The 19,159-nt window shown below is 38.4% G+C and overlaps 1 protein-coding gene and 1 pseudogene across 4 annotated transcripts; one reads left to right on the top strand and one right to left on the bottom strand.

The window, feature by feature from the left end:
• Positions 1-2,975: 2,975 nt before the first annotated feature.
• Positions 2,976-12,220, top strand: LOC143854179 (uncharacterized). 3 transcript variants are annotated; one of them, XM_077364013.1, is made up of 15 exons: positions 2,976-3,291; positions 3,566-3,687; positions 3,770-3,820; positions 4,485-4,601; positions 4,685-4,804; positions 4,992-5,133; positions 6,145-6,315; positions 7,517-7,672; positions 7,812-7,918; positions 8,124-8,214; positions 8,481-8,622; positions 10,485-10,641; positions 11,051-11,167; positions 11,507-11,630; positions 11,729-12,220. In XM_077364013.1, exons 1-15 carry the CDS (start codon positions 3,250-3,252, stop codon positions 11,975-11,977), a joined length of 1,908 nt encoding a protein of 635 aa, XP_077220128.1. In that variant the 5' UTR covers positions 2,976-3,249; the 3' UTR covers positions 11,978-12,220. The 3 variants fall into 3 exon arrangements, with proteins under 3 accessions (XP_077220128.1, XP_077220130.1, XP_077220129.1); XM_077364014.1 differs by lacking the exon at positions 2,976-3,291 and adding an exon at positions 3,336-3,500 and having other exon boundaries at positions 3,612-3,687; XM_077364015.1 differs by lacking the exon at positions 6,145-6,315.
• On the bottom strand, positions 11,541-16,988 carry LOC143854180 (5'-adenylylsulfate reductase 1, chloroplastic-like; annotated as a pseudogene). Its single transcript, XR_013237448.1, has 8 exons — positions 15,849-16,988; positions 15,581-15,736; positions 15,359-15,485; positions 14,166-14,514; positions 13,936-14,073; positions 13,336-13,647; positions 12,872-13,119; positions 11,541-12,035 (listed from the first exon to the last, which is right to left on the bottom strand). The product of XR_013237448.1 is annotated as a 5'-adenylylsulfate reductase 1, chloroplastic-like (transcript).
• Between the last annotated feature and the right edge of the window lie 2,171 nt (positions 16,989-19,159).

Here is a 19,159-nt window from a genome sequence, read left to right as displayed (position 1 = left end):
CTCATCAACCCAGTACTCAATTGCATTGTGCTGAGTCGACTGGGATTTGATTTGGCCACATTTTGACCCACTTCTGCGCTTAAAGTATTGTTTACATGTATAAGATATTTAATATATAGATATGAGAGAATTTACATTTATAATGTATTTAATATTTAATAGAAACTTCACATATATTAAGTTTCAAATAACCTTTGAGGTCACACATATATCATGTTTTGATGGGGAGGGCCACTATTGTACCCCATCTATAGCATCAGCCAAGAATGATTGATTTAATAAATTACAAACCTCAAAGAAAGGATTCCTTAATGCTTTGAAAATCCTAATAATTCTTGAGATTTTGTGTTGTGTGTGAGTGAAGTTCGGTATTTTTCAAAATGTACTATGGGTCCACTTCATAGGATGATCCTAACCCTTCATTTGTCAGGCCACAATGTCAACAGGTTGCACCCAATAATTCATCTCCATAGGATGATCCTAACTCTCTGATCTGTAGTGCTTTAGTTAACGGGCAGTCCCTTATAGAGCTGAGTGTTAGGATCATCCTAGCGACCCTTTTATATCGGAGGGTTAAGATCATCCTATGGACATGAATTACGGGGTACAGTCTAATAACATTGTGACCTAACAAATGAACGGTTTGGATCATCATATGAGTGGGCCCGTACTTTTTGAAAAATATTGGACCTCACACTTGGTCAGCATATAAACCGTCTTAATTCCCTTACTCAGTTACTTTTCATTTTGCCCCTTAAATTTTCTCTTTAATGTGGGTGCCATTTCTTTTGGCTAGTATCACTCTTTGACAGCCGGGGCGGAGGCACATATAGCTTGAGGGGGGCCATGGTCCCCCCATGACTTGCAAAATTCCTTTATATGGTGCATGGCTACCCATGCATGCCAAGCTAGTTTAGTGGCCATGGCCCGCCAATGACCAATGCAGACAACTGTAAATTAATTTGGCCGCCCCAACTGTAAATTCCTGGCTCCGCCCCTGTTGACAGCTATTTAAAAAAGAAAAGACAAGTTGAGATTTTGCAAGTATTAAAACATGGTAGTGGGAACATCAGTGGCCATTTATAGCTCATTATACCGATTTGTTTGCCCATATGTTGAAATGGAAACTTGAGAGAGACCATGTAGAAATGGAAACGACAGAGAGAGACCATCTAGAAATGGAAACTACATAGACTTGGATAAAACTCTATGATATAGACTTAACCAAAAACCGGTAACAAAGCCTATCCATTTACACACACAAAAATTCGAAGGGGCAATTATAGGAATCTTACAAAAATAACTGCCCCTTTATCAAAAAATTAATTTAAACTAGGATGAAGTTTCTAATTTTGTTGAAGTATTAGAAAAGAAAGTGATAGAATTAGAGCAATTTAGCTTTTTTATTACGTACTTTATTGTTACTTAGTTGGTTTTTTAGATAAGATTTAGGGGGGGGGGGGGGGGGGGGGGGGGGTTAGTCGCGTGGGTTTTTAATGTGCGGACATTAATGTGCGGACTTCTCCATATTGTCCGTGACTCTTTGGGGACTTGGACTTTAATGTGCAGAGACTTGGGACTTTCGGGACTCTGGCGGGGGCTTTTTAGAGTCGTGCGGACATTGAAATCACCCGTTAGTCATCAACAAATACATGAATTTGAGGTCCTAGAGTTTTAAGAATCTAAGTAATATTGTGCATTTGTGGGTCCTGTTCTTTGGTTTTAAGAATTTCTAGCTTATACCTTTGCTACACTAGCTTATACCGTAGCTACTATTGGACTAGGTGACAGAAAAGAAAAGCTTTGCAAGGTTCTGTTCTTTGGGTTAGATTGTGGTGAAGAATCAGTCCGCTCAGATAAGGAGAATTTAACCCGAAAGTTATGCTCAGTCTAAAATCAAAGAAGAGTAAGCCAGAAAGTATGCCGCAGGAATTGCAGAAATCATTTTTTAATGGTAGAAATTGCAGAAATCATCTTCAAACCAGCAAGTCAATTTCAATTCAAAATGATATTCCAAATACCAATAATTCTATCAACCACTCCCATACCATAAACAATAGCAAAAGCCCTTCTTCTGTAAGTTGTTACTTGATAAAGATCAAAGCAATGGCAGAGGCAGTACTATATCAAGAGCTCTTTTTCTTTATCAATTCCAATAATATTTATAGAAATATGTGGGTAGAGAGCATTCGAAGAGGACCTACTTGGTCTTGCTTGGATGAAGCAGGTCTAAAGGAGAACCATCATTCAAAGAATGTAAAAACCCTAATATTCAAAGAATCTAAAAACCCTATTATCCAGTCAGCTGTAAAAAATTTACAGATTGTAATAGCCCAATTATATAGATGATCTAAAAACACATGTATTGCAGATGATTCCTCAAAGAAAAATCATCTGCAATGTTTATTAGGGCAGAGAGAGAGAGAGAGACGAGCATACCTCAAAAACCCTTGCAATGGCTTTCTTCTCTGCAAAGATTAAGGCAGAGAACAAAGATGGGTTTGCGATTGCGTCTTTTTTTCGTGGACTTTAAAGTTTCACCTCTATAGGGTGAACATCGGAAGTGAGTTTTTAATACATAAGTCTGGACTTCAAGTTCGCACGCCCGCTAAAAGGTCATGACTTTAATAAATTTCGACTAAGGGGGTATTTAAGAGGTCCCGAAAAAAGTACCACACGACTAACGGCTGACTCTCTAAATACGCCAAAGGTCTCCAAAGTACCGCGCGACTAACCCCCCATGTTACTGTTTTAGGTTTTAGAAAGAGTGTTAGTTTTTATTGTTTTTGGACAGTGAAGGTGAGTTTTGTTAGGATTCTTTCTATGTTAATAAAAGGTGGCAAGCCAAAACGTAGAAACACATCGAGTGAAAACGTTATTTATATGAGTGAGAGTGATAGAAGTGTGTACGATTTATTTCCTTGACTCTTCCTTTGTGTGATTTGTGTTTTGCTTCTTGCGCTTTGATCGTTGTTTTCAATAGTTTTTCTTTTCCAAACAGTCCTTGCATCAATCCAAACAGGGTCTTAAGATTTACAGCTCATGTTTCTTGTTCCCCTCCCCTATCCTTCCAAATTCCGGAATATTTTGGTGATAGGAACAAGACTGGAAAAACACTTCCCATACGAGGCAACGAAGATCAAAACCAACTCATATGCTGAATAATCCAATTCATTCTCAATCCAAGTTCAATCCAAAGAACCTCAATTCTCTCAACTGCCCATCTTCCATCTTTCCCTCAACTTGATCATGGCAAACAAGAACGTGAGCTTGGTGATCCATGGATCCTATGTAGGCCAACATCTCACATTCCTTTGTGTCACCCATCTTTTCTCTTTCCTAGAATGTGACACACATGTATGGCGATGAGGACCGTTGATCTAAGTAACGCTGATCATGCCGTTTGAATCGTCGGATTTCCATCGATTATCGTGCTATGGCCCATCTATGTGTGACCCACATAGAGCAATTGCCCTGATCATCATACACATGTGCCACATGTACGGTGGAGATTGTTTGAATATATATATGAAGACTAACATGTGTTTGTTGGTGTTTATCATAGGTTTTTTTGGACAATGGCATACTAAAGCTTACAATTTCAAAACCAGATGGGTCATTGACAGGCGTACAATATGGAGGGATTGACAACCTCTTGGATACAAAGATGAAGCAATCTACAAGAGGGTATAACGATGACCCCCTCCTTTGTGTGATTAGAAAGCTCTAGTTGTTTCTCTATTCACACAAAGCTTGTGATTTTTTGCAGATATTGGGATGCCAACTGGAATTTTCCGGGAGGGGAAGACAAATACTACCCGTATGCATTTATTTTCTTGAGCCTTTCCATAAAAAAAAGTTAATTTTCTTGAGTCTAGAAATCTCTTTTTTTTTGTTATTAGAAATGCCCATGTAATAAAACTTTTCAAACACTATTTCTTTACATATTTTAGGATATTCCACTGCAATGTCCTTCTCATTGATTTAAAACTCCCCTGCATCATTGTTGACTCTCCCATGTCGACCCATTTTACCTTAGCCGTGTTCTTGTCCAAGTCCACATTTTTTGTCCTACTAGTGCTGCGAGAAAGATCGAAGAAAACGGTAGCCAAAATCCATGAACCAACTTCATTCTATGGTTTTTGTCAAACCGTAACAAAGAAGAGAAATAACCAAACTATTCTTGCATTCAGAGTTTTTTTCAAAAGTTCTTCTGTCCCCTCTTCACGTCCAATTATATATGATAAAAGAAACCTTTAACATAGCTAGACTCCTAACTACCAACATCCACTAAAAATCCTTTTAAATATTAGCTCCTACCAAAAGTAACATTCCTAAAGATATCCTAGAATCTCTCACTAGTAATTGATTGTTAACAAATGATAAAGATAAAATTAGGAAACAAGATCTTTAAGATATATAGCTAATTCGGTTTTTAGAACATTGTTGTCAAGACTTTAAGCTTATTTTACTTGTGTTTTCAGGATTGAAGGGACAGAGTTTAGTGTCGTTCAAACGAGTGCTGATATCGCAGAAGTTTCATTTAGGAGCAATTTCGATCCGTCGGGAGGTTCAACATTGCCACTGAGTGTAGACAAAAGGTCTTGTCTTCAATAAAATTTCTTCTTAGTTTTCCTTTCATGGCTACTTCACTGTGCTTAATTTTCTTCTCTGATTTTCTTAGGTTTGTGGTGAGGAAAGGGATTTCGGGCTTCTATTGCTATGCCATATATGAACGATCAGCTGGATGGCCTGCTTTTGATCTGGTCCAAACAAGGATGGTGTTTAGATTAAGAAGAGACAAGTAAATATATTGTGTGTGTGTGTGTGTGTGTGTTTTGGTGTAAGAGGGAGTGGCTAAGTGTACCTCGGTTGCACCACATGGTCGATGGTGTGAGCGAGATACATTGGACACTTGGACGGTCAGATCATCGATCTAAACCGTCTATTGGGTGAGCTCATCCTGAAATGGTATGTTTTGACTGGTGCAGATTCCACTACATGGCAATCACGGATGAGAAGCAGAGGATTATGCCAATGATAGATGATATACGTCCACCAAGGGGTGAAGAGCTGGCTGTCCCAGAATCGGTTTTGATGATCAATCCCGTTAATCCAGATTTAAAAGGCCAGGTACGTCTTTGTAATTTTACGTGATTGATATGATTATTGGGAATTTTTTATTTCCATGATTTAGAGGGAAATGATTAGGGCTGCAACTCGGGTCGGGCGGGTCGGGTCTGGTTTTTTTTCGGAAAACCCACGATTCCCAAACCCGGCCCTACCCATGATAAATCTCGGATCGGGTCGGGTTTTTTCATGTTGACGCAATTTTTTAAGGAAAATTCTTGTTTGGCAAGGCAACTCAACTCATAGAAGCAGAAATTACACTCACATTACACTTGAATCAAACAATGATGTAATTACACTCACATTACACTTGAATCAAACAATGATGTAATCAAACAATGTTGTAATTACAATCAAACAATGCTGAATCAAACACTTGAATCAACTCAAATCATAGAAGCAGAAATTAAACTCACATACAATAACAGTGGATGTGTGGGTTTTCACTTTTAACTTTTAACTAACAATAGAAAAAAATGTACACACTATAACTTTTGTAACTCGGGTCGGGTCGGGTCGAGTCGGGCCCCTTCAAACCCGGCTCGACCCGAGATTCATGCGGGCTTTTGAATGCTCAACCCGGCTCGACCCGAAACCCATGAAACCTGAACCCAACCCAGGCTATTTTCGAGTCGGGTCGATGCGGGTCGGGTAAAACCCGGCTCGAGTTGCAGCCCTAGAAATGATATGATTGTGGTTAACTTAGAGGGATGTCATCTTAAGTTGAAAGTCCCACACTAAATAAAAAATTGAATAGGCTTGGTTCAAGTTATCTTTCTGATTTCCCTTCCAAACTAGTCCAGAAAAAGATATCTTGAATCAAACCTATTCAATTTTTTATTTTATTTAGAGGGGCCTTCAACTTAAGATGATATCCCTCTAAATTAACCACAATCATATCATTTCCCTCCAAATTTTCTCAAGAAATTTCTTTTCCGTTGGAAATGTTCTTCTTACAATCCAAACAGGGGAGATTAAATGAAAGGTGTGTTATTTGGGCCCGGGTGCATACAGGTAGATGACAAGTACCAGTATTCAATGAACAACAAGGACGGTGGGGTCCATGGATGGATCAGCTCCAGCCCTGTCGTTGGATTCTGGGTCATCTTCCCCAGTAATGAATTCCGAGATGGAGGGCCCACCAAGCAAAACCTCACTGTTCACACTGGTCCATCAGCTCTAGCAGTAAGTCTCTCTCAAGTGTTTAGTTCAAAAATTGCAGCAATCTTTTATTAGACCATCTTAATCATCCACCCAATTTGACTACAAATGGACAGTTAACAAAGATTGAGCAAAACAAAAGCAAGAAAGAGCTTTCACGAGTAAAAATGTCACAGAACAATGAACGTTGAAATCTTGACACATCCACGTGATGGCCCACCATCTTAATGGCCCTGATCACCATACACACACCACGCAATCACCACCTTACGATTGTTTGAGAGCTTTGAACACTTGACTTTGCATCAAAAACACTACAATAACACTTCAGACATGATGGGGTTTTTAACCATTGAAGTCTAATACCCTTGAAGTAAGTTTTGGGTCTTAAGCAATGTGGTTTCAGTGGGTGATATTGATGGGGACAGTTCATTTTTTATTTTTTTATTTTTTTTATGAAAGATACCTTTATTCAAAATAGAAAAAGATTACAAATTCACTAGATCATTGGGGAGAGAGGACCTAGAGTGAATTGAGTACCTTAAAACCTCAGACTTGGCCAACTGATCCACTAGATCATTGGCACTCTTAAGGACATGTACAAAAAAAGGATCTTCATGGACCAATGGTCGTGCCTTGAACCCAATAAATGACATTAGAAGAATCCTCTTCTGCATCTAGCTTATCTTCCATTTGATTCCTAAATATGCTCATGCCAAAGCGAAGAGCGCGTACATTGTGTTTAGTTGAATCCGTTATTCTGACCATCCCAAAAATTGCGTAGATGATGGCACCATTACTATCTCTAAACGCCCATCCGATTCTCACATTGTCAGGGTTGCCAAGGGAGCTACCACAAACGTTGAGCTTGAAAACATTAGGTAGGGGTATCAAATCTAAAATTAAGGAAGGAGGCAAGGCAAGCCCCTAAGATACAATGCCCACAAATCTAAACAATTTTATAACCACTTAAATGCGATCATAAATCGTATTTTTTGTAGAGTGAAAAGACATGTAAGCACTCCTAGCACGCAATAAGTGTGGCTTTTTAATGGAATAAAAGCAATTTTGATGATATGAAACAGTCTCTACTATTTTCAAAATAAGTGAAAAACGCAATGCCTAAGAAAATATAGATCTATAGCCACAGGTGGAGTACCCTTGAACCAGTGGTGGAACTAGTTTGAATACTCAGTCAAAAGCCTTTTGGTTTTTCTCTTGGCAGATGCTTCATGGTCTTCACTACATTGGTGAGGACATTGTTGCTAGTTTCCAGGAAGGAGAAGCATGGAGAAAGGTATTTGGCCCCTTTTTCATCTATCTCAATTCAACCCCAAACGCATCAAATGCCCATGGTTTATGGACAGATGCAAAAAGACAGGTATCTGCTACTTTTCAATAAAGCATTGGCTTAATTGCTTTGTTTAACTGTCTAACATGTGATTGGCCTAATACTTCTCATCTGTTAATTAAGCAAATTTTAACTTATGGGTTCTGTTTTGATACTCCTCTCATCCTAGAGGCTGGTTGAAGAGAAAACATGGCCATATAATTTTTTCTCCTCTCCCTATTTCTTAACTGCGAAAGAACGTGGCTCTGCTTCTGGCACACTCTTCATTCAAGATAGGTAATAACTTCCTCTCAGAGAAAAGCTTGATTTAAGAACTCTACTTCGAACCATGTTAGGGAAAAAGTTAACTCAATTGGTGAGATTTTGGACCTCAGATCATCTACAATGGGGCCTACTGGATGAGTGGGGCTGGGCTACAGTGACGCTTTCCCTGAGTCATAATTTTAGACTTTTCTAATGCTTTATGAGTGTTGATCCCCAGATATGTCTCTGAATCTCCAGTGCCTGCTGCAAATGCATATGTTGGCCTCTCAATTGCAGAGAAAGAAGGTTCTTGGCAAACAGAAAGCAAGGTAATCAAACCCACATGGCTCTGTTGCTCCTAACCTATCCTGACTCTTTTGTTGAATAAAAAGGTTGTAAGACATAATGATAAAGTGTTTAATAAAGTGAGGAGTACCGTTATTAAAGCATGGGTGTGTAAATATCATTTACCTTATCATGTTTATAGGAGTCATAATTCAAGTGCTCTTGCCTTAAGCTTATACAGATATAAATATGTGAGTTATAAATCTACACAATACTGAAAATGGTTATTCATGATGTTCTTCCCGCGAAGGGTTATCAATTTTGGGTACAGACAGATTCAGATGGAGCATTCACCATTAACAACGTTATCCCTGGAGTTTATGCTATCCACGGTTGGGTTCCTGGTTTTATAGGGGATTACCTTGGCGAAATGGCTGTTACTATCTCCCCAGGTATTTTCAAGCCATTTCTTCTTCCTCTGTTGTTGGAATGCAAATAGGAACAAAACAATGAATTTATGTCCGTTCATTAATTCATACTAGAATCATTCCTAAAACCTCATCACTCTGGAGAGATATATAATTTTTTTTTTGGTGAGTAGACCTTTTTTAAGAGATTGTCATAATGCTATAAGTATTAGAATACTCTGACTTCCTCCTCTTGGAGCTTAAGGTTGGGCATCAGGTTTAGAATTCCAATTCAGTTCCCCTTGGAGCTTAAAATGTTATTGTAATTTTACTTCTTTGTTTTTTATGGAATTTTTGTGATTAATCATTAGTAATATTAATAAATAAAAGAGAGAGAATCAGGATTTTATCTCACTTGAACAGTTTAAGTTCACTGCCTCCTGTGATTCACACCTCCAAGTCTCTATTCCTCTTTCCAAGGGTGAGCTCTACAAATTTTCAAAATGATGAACCTAGAAAATCTCATACCTTTCGAGTCATATAACTCTTAGGGTTGCAGAGTCCTAATGGGTATGGGATCTGACAGGGTTCTCAAACTTTAGTTGTAGGTTCCAGCTACAACTTTACAACTTCAGCTTTCTGTGAATCTCATTCCCTACAAACTCCTGTTATCAAATATCATTAAATAATGACTAATGTAAAACTTTTACAGTTACATTACTGTCCATCAACACTATGTAGTTAACCTCCAAAGTCTATAGAATTACAAGTGAGTTCCTTCTGACAAATAAAATACCATAATAGCCATTTCACCATAGAATATTACATGTGCGTCACTAGGCATGGATAAAAAAACATTATCTAATCCTGGACCACGAAAATTTCACATCCATGTTCTCATAATCTCATTAATTGGACCCCCAAAAGCATCCTATACATATCTTTTGAAAACCTAAGATAATTGTATTTCTATATTTAGTAGATCAAATATTTTTTCAAATCTACAAGCCAAATTTCTTGAGGTTAACTTATATGAGAAACCCTCTAAATATAACTCCTAGATGAGAGTGGTGGATTCCCCGTTGAGCATCCACATATTTTTGTGTACCATATGTGCAACCCAACATACCTGTATTTATCCCTCGATTGGGCTCCACCGTTTGGTGATATAAAAGTTAGATGATACAAAGGAGAATGTGAAACCTGAAGGTTTTGAGATTATTGGATCATTTAGATAGACATACACTAACCATCTGACAATGATCATCCCATTAGGTCTCCTATGCATGTTCTTGTTCAATTTATATAAAGATTATATACACCCACATGCTCACTTAGGACATCTACCTAGATGACTGAGGTGAGTCACACTATCTCTATATGTTCTGTTTAATGTATTGTATACTTGCCTCATTCACTATTCTTGATACTTGACAGATCAGAACTTGAGAACTTTGTTATTTTATTTGTACTTGTTCAATTTTGTATTGTTTGCTTGATTATTAAGAAGTCTTCTCACATCCTTCTCCATTGCAAATATTGTTGCTTTCAGTAGAGTTCCGAAATAGGTTCAAATATTTCTTTCTTGGTTTGGCCACTATTGCGATTAGTAGAAACATATACGAGCAAAATTGTCCTCTAAACAGGAGCATTTTACGGAAATCCTCTCAGACATTTGGCACATATTCTAGCAAACAAAATTATTTATGTGTATGTATGCATATATGAACATAAGAGAACAACAAGCACAAATGTAATTAATTAAAGCACATTGTACATTTATTATTTTTATAAGTTCATTTATTTCCATACCAAGATCATTGTTTCTTATTAGTAGTTATTACTATCAGTTGCTTCTTATGTCTAATAAAATGTGTTTCTAATACAATGACTTTTAAACATTGTAGAGTCTGAAACAAAACTTGGTAATCTGACCTACATTCCACCTCGTGATGGTCCAACGCTGTGGCAGATTGGCTACCCAGATCGTACAGCGATCGGTTACTATGTTCCTGATCCGAATCCTCTGTATATTAACAAATTATTTATCAACAGCTCTGAAAAGTAAGCAGTTACCTGTCCTTAATATAATAGTTCTGAATTGTTCAACCCATTTGTAAATTTACAATGTGACATGTAAGCCTTCGTTATCAAGCTTAAATGGTGGTTGCCTTTATTTGCAAATAAATGGGTTTAATTATCAAGTGAAACTCTTTCCAACTTTGTGACTCATTACATTTCCTCTTGGAATTCATCTTTTCTTTTGAATGCTTTCTTTCCAGTTTCTTACTATTTCTTTCATTCATTTCTTTCCTTGTTCTTGTAGTATTACAAATACTTCTTGCGAGTGTCCTCGACGTCATGCCATTATTTCTGGCATATAATTTTAGCATATTTTTCGTTCTCTTAATCTTGACTGAGCGTACTAGCTATTTTAGTTTTAATGTATATTAAAAATTTGTTATGAATGCAGATTCAGGCAGTATGGGCTATGGGACAGATACACAGATATGCACCCGGAACATGATCAAGTCTTCACAATAGGTCTTAATGATCCGAAAAAGGACTGGTTTTTTGCACATGTGACCAGGTGATATCTATTCCTTTTAAGGTTTCACTATATGACTTTTAATTTCAAGTGGTTTAGTCAATAATAGGCTCCGTTTGATCTGTCTACAACATTCTACAACAAAAAAGTCCTCGAGGGACTCTTGAGCCTTGTATATTCAAGGACACAACTCAATACCATAAAAGAATAAAACCCAATTATCACTCCTATTACATCAGTCATAAGCAACTCTTTAGAGATGTTGAATTTAAAATGAAGGCTCTCTCTGATGTTTTTACCTTCTATTTCTGCAGTTCTTAACATGTAAACATCACGTCAAATTCCAAAACTAACAAGCATATTGCTTTAATTTTTATACAGGAGGATTGGAAATAAAAAATATTTGCCAACAACATGGAAAATTAATTTTAATCTCGATGCTGTGACAAACGGAATCTACAAGATGAGGGTGTCAATTGCTGCTTCAAACCATTCTCGCCTTCAGGTAAAGACTGTAATTTCTATCAACATTCAAAAAAATAAAAGACAGTAATTTCCATCTACTGGCTATCTTCATGCATTGGTTAACTCTTGTTCCAACAGGTCCAAGTTAATAATCCAAACGGAGCTCGCCCAGTGTTCTCAAGTAGCCAATTCGGTTCAGACAGCACCATTACTCGCCATGGAATTCATGGCCAGTATCGGCTCTTCAACATCGATGTTCACTCGTCAATTTTGGTCAAGGGGGACAACACAATATTTCTAACACAGGCAGAGTCAGGAAATGAATTCATTGGGCTACTGTACGATTATATAAGGCTCGAAGGGCCTTCAACTTCTAATTCCGAGTGATAAACAGAATAAGACATTGTCCTTTTCTTGAGCTTCAGATTGCTACCAGAATCCAGTTCTGATTAAAGCAGAATAAGCACTATATCAGTCACAAGTAGATCATGGAAACTATGTAAATGTAATTTTTTGCCACTGGAGTTTAATGATGAACAACTCTGAAGTAGCAATTTCCTAGTATTTATTCAAATGTTTTACTTAAAATACCTTTTCTTGTTCCCAAATTTTTTTTAACCCAGAATGAAAAGTACCGGCGAGGGGCGGGGGGGGGGAGCATACCATCTTACCTAACACCCCAAAATAACATGATATGAAAATTACCTACAACGCCCAAAGTATCACATGATGCAAATATGCTTCTGGTTGGTTGTGACATTGTGAAGAGAAATTATGGATTGTCATCAATTATTGTGTTGGTCTTGCTTATAATTCAGTCCTATACCAAGTTTAAAATTCAAGACCTCGTGAATGATAAGGTTGTTTTAATTGTTTTTATTTGAAATAGAAAACAAAAAAATGATGGAGAATTTATCATCTTCAATAGTTAGGAACCCATTTCATCATCCATCATGTCATTTCCATCCTAAACATATTAGAGACCAGGAATGGATATTATTCAAATCAACCTCCTTACATTGATTGGAAACAAACTTGAGGGATGAAATCAACTTCTTTGTTTGGTAGAAAAAAAAAAGAAGTGAAAAGAAAGGGAGAGGATATACAGAGGCCCAACAACCATCCTACTCTGCAAGGTGTATAAGCATGAAGTGAATTCTGAGGGAACTCTGGCCAGACAATTTACCAAGTAACATGGTCCTTGAAGAGGATCATGCCATATTGCCATGGCGGGACAATGCATGAATGTTCGTTTTATATGAGCTCAAATATTGAGATTACCCATTTCTTCTTGACTTTCATTGGAGGGCTTTCACAAAGGACAGCAACGAATCGACATCCCGTTTCTCCGAAGGATACTTGATGGGCCTAGAGGCATGCTTTGGAAAGAAAAGTATCGTAGGAAAGCTCACCAGCTGTAGTTCTTGCTCTGCAAATGGTTTCTGTTCACCATCTGCCTGGAATTTACCTACTTTGATGCCGGACCCGGCAAGCTTATCAGCGAATTCCACATAAGAAGCTTCCATTGCCTGAAGGAAGAAGACCAGAACCCACATTACATCCAATTATTAGACGGCAATGTAAAAGCAGCAATGTCAGTCACAGGGACAAGTTTAGTAATACCCCAGTACTGCAATAGAAATGTTTAATTGTCATCATTCTGGCAATGTTCTTCGTTTTTTTTATTAACCAAGAGAAAAAACTAAGTTGAATTAGACTTGAAACATTAATTGTCCAGCATCTACCTGACAAAAGTGGCACCAAGGAGCATAGAGGGCAACGGCCCATGGCTCCCTCCGGTTCTCCAACCGGAGCAAGTTTTCGATTCCAGTCCTGCTAAGCCTCACGACGTTCTCTGTGTTGATGATGTCTAAAATCTCAGCAGCAGCCCCATTTCCATTACCATTGAGATGGGGTACCTCCCCCTGTCTAATGTTCCCCTTGTGGAGTCCACATTCCTTTGCCATGGCATCCTCCCACCATCATCTCCCTTCCCTCTCATGCTGCCCTGGCAAGACTGGTCTCGTGCACGGCTCACACCCAATAGACACATAACCCTGCAACACCATACAATCCAATGCATTAACCACTGCTGATCACATGTAGGATAACATAGGGTGGTGTTATATTTATGTCTACAATTCTATCCAATGTACATTCTTATGCCTCCCTACAGTTACAATTTGGCCCCCTGTATAATGTCAGGATAATTTCTGTTCTGGGGTGAAACTGCTGTATTGGGATTAAGGTTGGATTCTATATAAAGTATTTCTCTTAGCACACAACGGAATAGATTGCTTTCTGGATCGAAGTTTCAACAATAGGTGGTGGGTATGCTTGTTTACCTGTGAATGTAGGGAATTGACTGGAACATTCATGGTCCTTAAGAAAGTTCAAATATCGACGCCTTCTACATTCGCCACAGGATTCCACTTTACAAGGCTCCCCATTCCACCATCCACCCCTTCAAATGAAGGATCCACCTTCATTACAGAACAACCTTTCTTGAGTATACTTTCATTCACAAATCCAACAATGCGCACACATAATAACTAAAGTGAGATAATGTTTTTACCTGAACGACTGGGATGTGGGCTCGAGTGCCCGAGGACTGATCCTTCCTTTGACCAGTAATCCAAGCCCTGAGGCCTTTGAGAGCCCTCCTCAAGGGTCTCACCTTCCTCACCCTGCAGCATTCCTGGTGCCCATCTTCATAGAACGAAAACAATCCCTTGCCTCTAACAAGGCCTTGAACTTCCACTGCATCTGGTAACATATACTCGATGTGGATGTTGTAATGCTTCTCGACCGCATCAAAGTACCGATATGTCTCCGGATTCAGCCTTCCAGTATCGAGGCTGAACACCCGAAAGGGTCGACCGGTTAACCATGCATATTCGATCAATGCTACATCCTCGGCTCCACTGCACAAGAGGTAGATAACACTCAGTTTCTATTTTCCATTTTGAAATAAATAACTATAACAACATGGAATTCCTCCCCTTCCTACCATTTTTTTTCTTATATACGTCCTAGTTCTCTTAGTAGAGACATTAAAGCTTACAATTGGAAAAGAACTGAAACTTGGGGGATCATCAATGCATACAAACATCTGCATGATATGGTGATAAAGATGGTCAATATGATGGGCTCTTTATAGATAGACCATGGGACCAATTTCTATTCCTAACTCCATTTAAAGGCCATCAAACAAATGGTAAGGATCCTCCAGTTGGTGTGATTTTTTTTGCATCACGGCCATCCATGATGAGGCTAATTTCACAGGTAATGTCTGAAGATTGAAACGAGGAGAGAGTGCCAATATTTAAAAAAATGGACTGAAAAGAATTTTCCTCAGAAATCAGCCTTTCACATTGCCATGAAGGGCTGAGATTAAAAACGTATTTTTTGTAAGATTAATCTCAGCCCTTCATAGCAACGTAAAAGGCTAATTCTGGGCAACGCACCTAATTGCAACCGAGTCAAACTCTCCCTTTCTTTTATCCGTCGAACCTTCCATACAGGTTGAAAGTCAACTACCTCTCAAAGATTCTTAAAAAATTCAAAGAATATTCGTGACAGTGGCATGTTTGCAATTTCAAGTTAAACCGATGTCAATTATCAAAAACCTTTGAGTAGATGAAACAGATCTCTTTTCTCTCTGTTTTTCTACCAAGCCAAAGAACGGAAAAATGCATTCCGCGCGAAAAGAAGCCATTCTCAAAACGCACAAATAGAAAGAAAAAACGATTTTTTTCGAGTTTTTACCTGAAAGCAATGGCGATATCATTGCCGAATTTCTCGAGAGCTCTGTCAATGATTTCAAGAGGAGACGCATCTTGAAGCTCTTTTGATAACTCTTCGTAATCCTCTTCCTCCACCTTCTCTACAACCTCTGCAATAACAAAACAGGGGCAAATCTGTAAAAATGAATATCCCTCATGATCTCTTTAAAAGGAGAGAAAAAAAAAGAGCTCTAAAAATGAATACCAGGAGCAAAAATGGTGGATGAGAGAGGAATAATCGAATCGGTCCGTTTCTGCTGTGCGGAAATTGGATTCGATAAATTCCAATTTCGGGAAGAGATCCCTGCCGTTGAAGGTAGGAGAAACCGATCCAACGGTCGGAAAGAGCCGATCTTAGAACCTGCGAGAAAAAAAATATTAGAAGAAGAAAAAAAATTGAGGAATCTTGGAAATTAAGTTCCGAGAGAAATACTGAAAAACAAAACTTGAAAAAACAGAAGAAAAAGAAGTACCTTTGAGTTCATGAGAAGATGGAATTGCAGCAAGGGAAGCAGACGAAGCTAATGCCATTCCACTCTCTCTCTCTCTCTCTCTCTCTCGTGCATAAATAAAGAGAAAGGACAACTCGAAAGTTCATTGAATCTGGACGTAATTCTGTAGAGCAGCCGGATACTGTTTGCCTGTACACGTGGCGAATTTTTATTGCAGGCGATAATATCTCGTGGGTCATTTCGTCTTTTCATGCTAGGAAAAACATCTCAGCAGTTGCATCAAATATCTGAAATTTCGAGGGCTGGCCAAAATAGAGTGGCGTCGGATGGGAAAAAGTCCAAAATACCCCTAACGGCGGTTCTTTCATTTTCCAACTAGCAAAAATTAGTCGATCTGCGTTAAAAATCTTTATTTTTATTTTTTTTCTGTTTGTTTGGTGAAAGTTGGGGCAAAATGGGCCGAGCTGGGGGGTTGTTCTAGCTGCACTCGGGATGGTTGAAGTCTGACTCAAGGTCATTCCTAAAACAACCTCGAGTTCAACTGAGATGAGGGATGACCCTGAATTACACTGAACCGACCTCAACCGTCACCAAACGCCCCGACAGTTCAATTCCCAACACGATTTCATCCAGATTTCTTGGCCCAATCATTTCGGTCCCGTTCACTTGTTTGCCGCACGTAGGAAAAGAAACTGTGCTGGAAAAGGAATCATGCGGCTATTTAGTTGTCCAGAAACCCAGATAAAAGGAATCTTGCGTCTGTTCACTTGCCGAGGAAACAAGGAATCCTTCAACTAAACAGAGTGAGCATAAAATTCAATGCAGTCCTAATCTAGAACCATATTTCATAGTCATAGTCATAGGTCTAAAATATGAAAAAAATAGCAACAAACACCACAATAAAAGCTAACACAAAGAAACAAGAGATAGTGCAATTTGAGGCGTGGGGTACCCCAGGAATGTAGATCTCTTCTTTGCTATCTTCATGCCGGTCTTCACAGTGGTTTTCAATGAGATCATCAAAGTGTGGAAGACGGCACTCTGCACTAATGCAATGTAAAAACAAAACGCATTAAGCGCAACTTCTACCTCCTCTCTAATGCTATAGGAATAATAGCATGCTCCACTAAACCCTTTAACTTGAAGATGACAATGTAACCAATTGTCATATATGCCTACCTATCTTCCCTTGAAAACCACACAAAACTTCATCTTAGCCATTAACCTCCTAAAAGGCAATTTAAATTGAAAACAACAATAACAGTATAAATAGACAACAGCAGCGCATGAACATCAAATATATGCGTTGTGATATAAACCATAAACGCGAATAAAGTATCTCCCCATAAACATCAAAATAAGCAATCTATGATATAAACCATAAACATCAAACACTAATAACAATATAATAATACTCCCCATAAACCATAAACCATAAAAAGTCATAAAGAAGTCTGTGATACAAACCCCCCAAAACCAGCCCCAAAGCAAAAGAAACTACGCCAACTGCTTCAAAATGATGCCCACTAACACATGCCGGTCCTCCTCATCGAGGGAAAGAAAGACTTCAGCTTCCTTATGATTTTTGTGAAGGTGGACAAAGACCTTAATCTGCTCCCAGAGGGTGAAACCAGCCATGCTCATCACAGCGGCTTTAAAGTCAGTGAGGCTGTGCACCTCAGCAGTCGACATGATGGCCTTAGCTATTAGAAATCAAATCTTTTTGATTTCCTAACGTGCATAGCATGTGCAGAGAAATCCTATCCCCTCAATCACGCCATGTGCAGAGCAATCATTTCCTATTGTGCATAAGATTTCCTAACATGCAGAGCATATATTATTCCCTCATTCACGCCATCTAGTTGATATTAATTAATTTTATATTCTTCTCTCTTTGACTTACTTGTATATATATATTAGGACTCATACGAGGACTCTGGTATTAATAATATACACAGAAGAAATTCGGATTCATTTTTTTGTTAGTGATTTGATTAGTTTCTGGAGCCATCTTCGTTGATTGCCGAAAAGGAAAAACGGAAGTGACTGCCAAAGGTGGGTGATGAAGTGATCACCGAAGGGAACAACGGAATGACCGTCAATAGAATGACTGACACGAAAGGTGTTTCTCTTGGGTTGAAACAGCAGATTGGTGATTGGATCAACAGAAAAGGAAATGGAATTGGTTTGATTGGATGCACCGAACTGGGTGCAAGAAGAAAAAAAAAATATAGGGATGATTTCAAGAGCCTGGATGCTCTGATACCATGACAAAAAAATGAATCCGAATTTCTTCTGTATATATTATTAATACCAGAGTCCTAGTATGAGTCCTAATATATATATACAAGTAAGTCAAAGAGAGAAGAATATAAAATTAATTAACATCAACTAGATGGCGTGATTGAGGGAATAATATATGCTCTGCACATGCTATGCATGTTAGGAAATCTTATGCACAATAGGAAATGATTGCTCTGCACATGGCGTGATTGAGGGGATAGGATTTCTCTGCACATGCTATGCACGTTAGGAAATCAAAAAGATTTGATTTCTAATATTAGCAACCAACATGATGGCCTCAGCAAGCATCATAACACTGGACGACAAATCACTGAACTCTGATGAAAGCAGAGTACCACTAGCTCGCCTCCTCTTTCTGCTACTACTTGGAGTTAGGGCTTTCAGAGGCGATGAGTCACTGAAGCCCATGCTGGTGTCTTTGACTGAAGATGAATAACATGATCTGGAAGCACGAGGAGCAGGGGAGAGTGAAGGTGCTCGTTTGTCCCTAGCAAACTCCCCAGTCGCATAATCGTTCCAGAAGTTATTTCTCTTCTTCTCTACTGAAGTTAATTCCATCCTATCTGCAACATTGTGGATTTGTTGAACTTGTGAAACATAGTGGAAAAAAATATCCAAATAATGAATCATAACAACATATCATCAAACAGAGTAGTGAAAATGAAGTTATAAATGCTGCCTAATACAACCCAACAACTTATCATGAAACATAGTTGCAAAAGTCAAATTAAAAAAGTAGCGAAATTAATACAACCCAACAACATATTATAAAACATGGTAGCTAAACAACATATCATCCTAAAGAGGACCACGGCGTGCCTGGAAATCATTCGCATATCATCCCCAAAATCCGAAACACAAATATCATCAACACTCATAACCCCAACCACATTGCATCAAAACAACAAAATTCGAAACCCATGGCCACAAATATAAGCTAAGTACCCATTAAGTTAGCTACTATATAAAAAAAATGGAAACCAAACCATAAAAAATCTGAACCCTTTTCTACTGGGAACCACACCATA

This window comes from Tasmannia lanceolata, unplaced genomic scaffold (genome assembly GCF_043159265.1).
Source record: "Tasmannia lanceolata isolate RefF3 unplaced genomic scaffold, GAP_Taslan_0.1 ptg000020l, whole genome shotgun sequence".
NCBI lineage: Eukaryota > Viridiplantae > Streptophyta > Magnoliopsida > Canellales > Winteraceae > Tasmannia > Tasmannia lanceolata.
The sequence above is the reverse complement of the archived record's forward strand: the minus strand, read 5'-3'. Positions and strand labels throughout refer to the sequence as shown.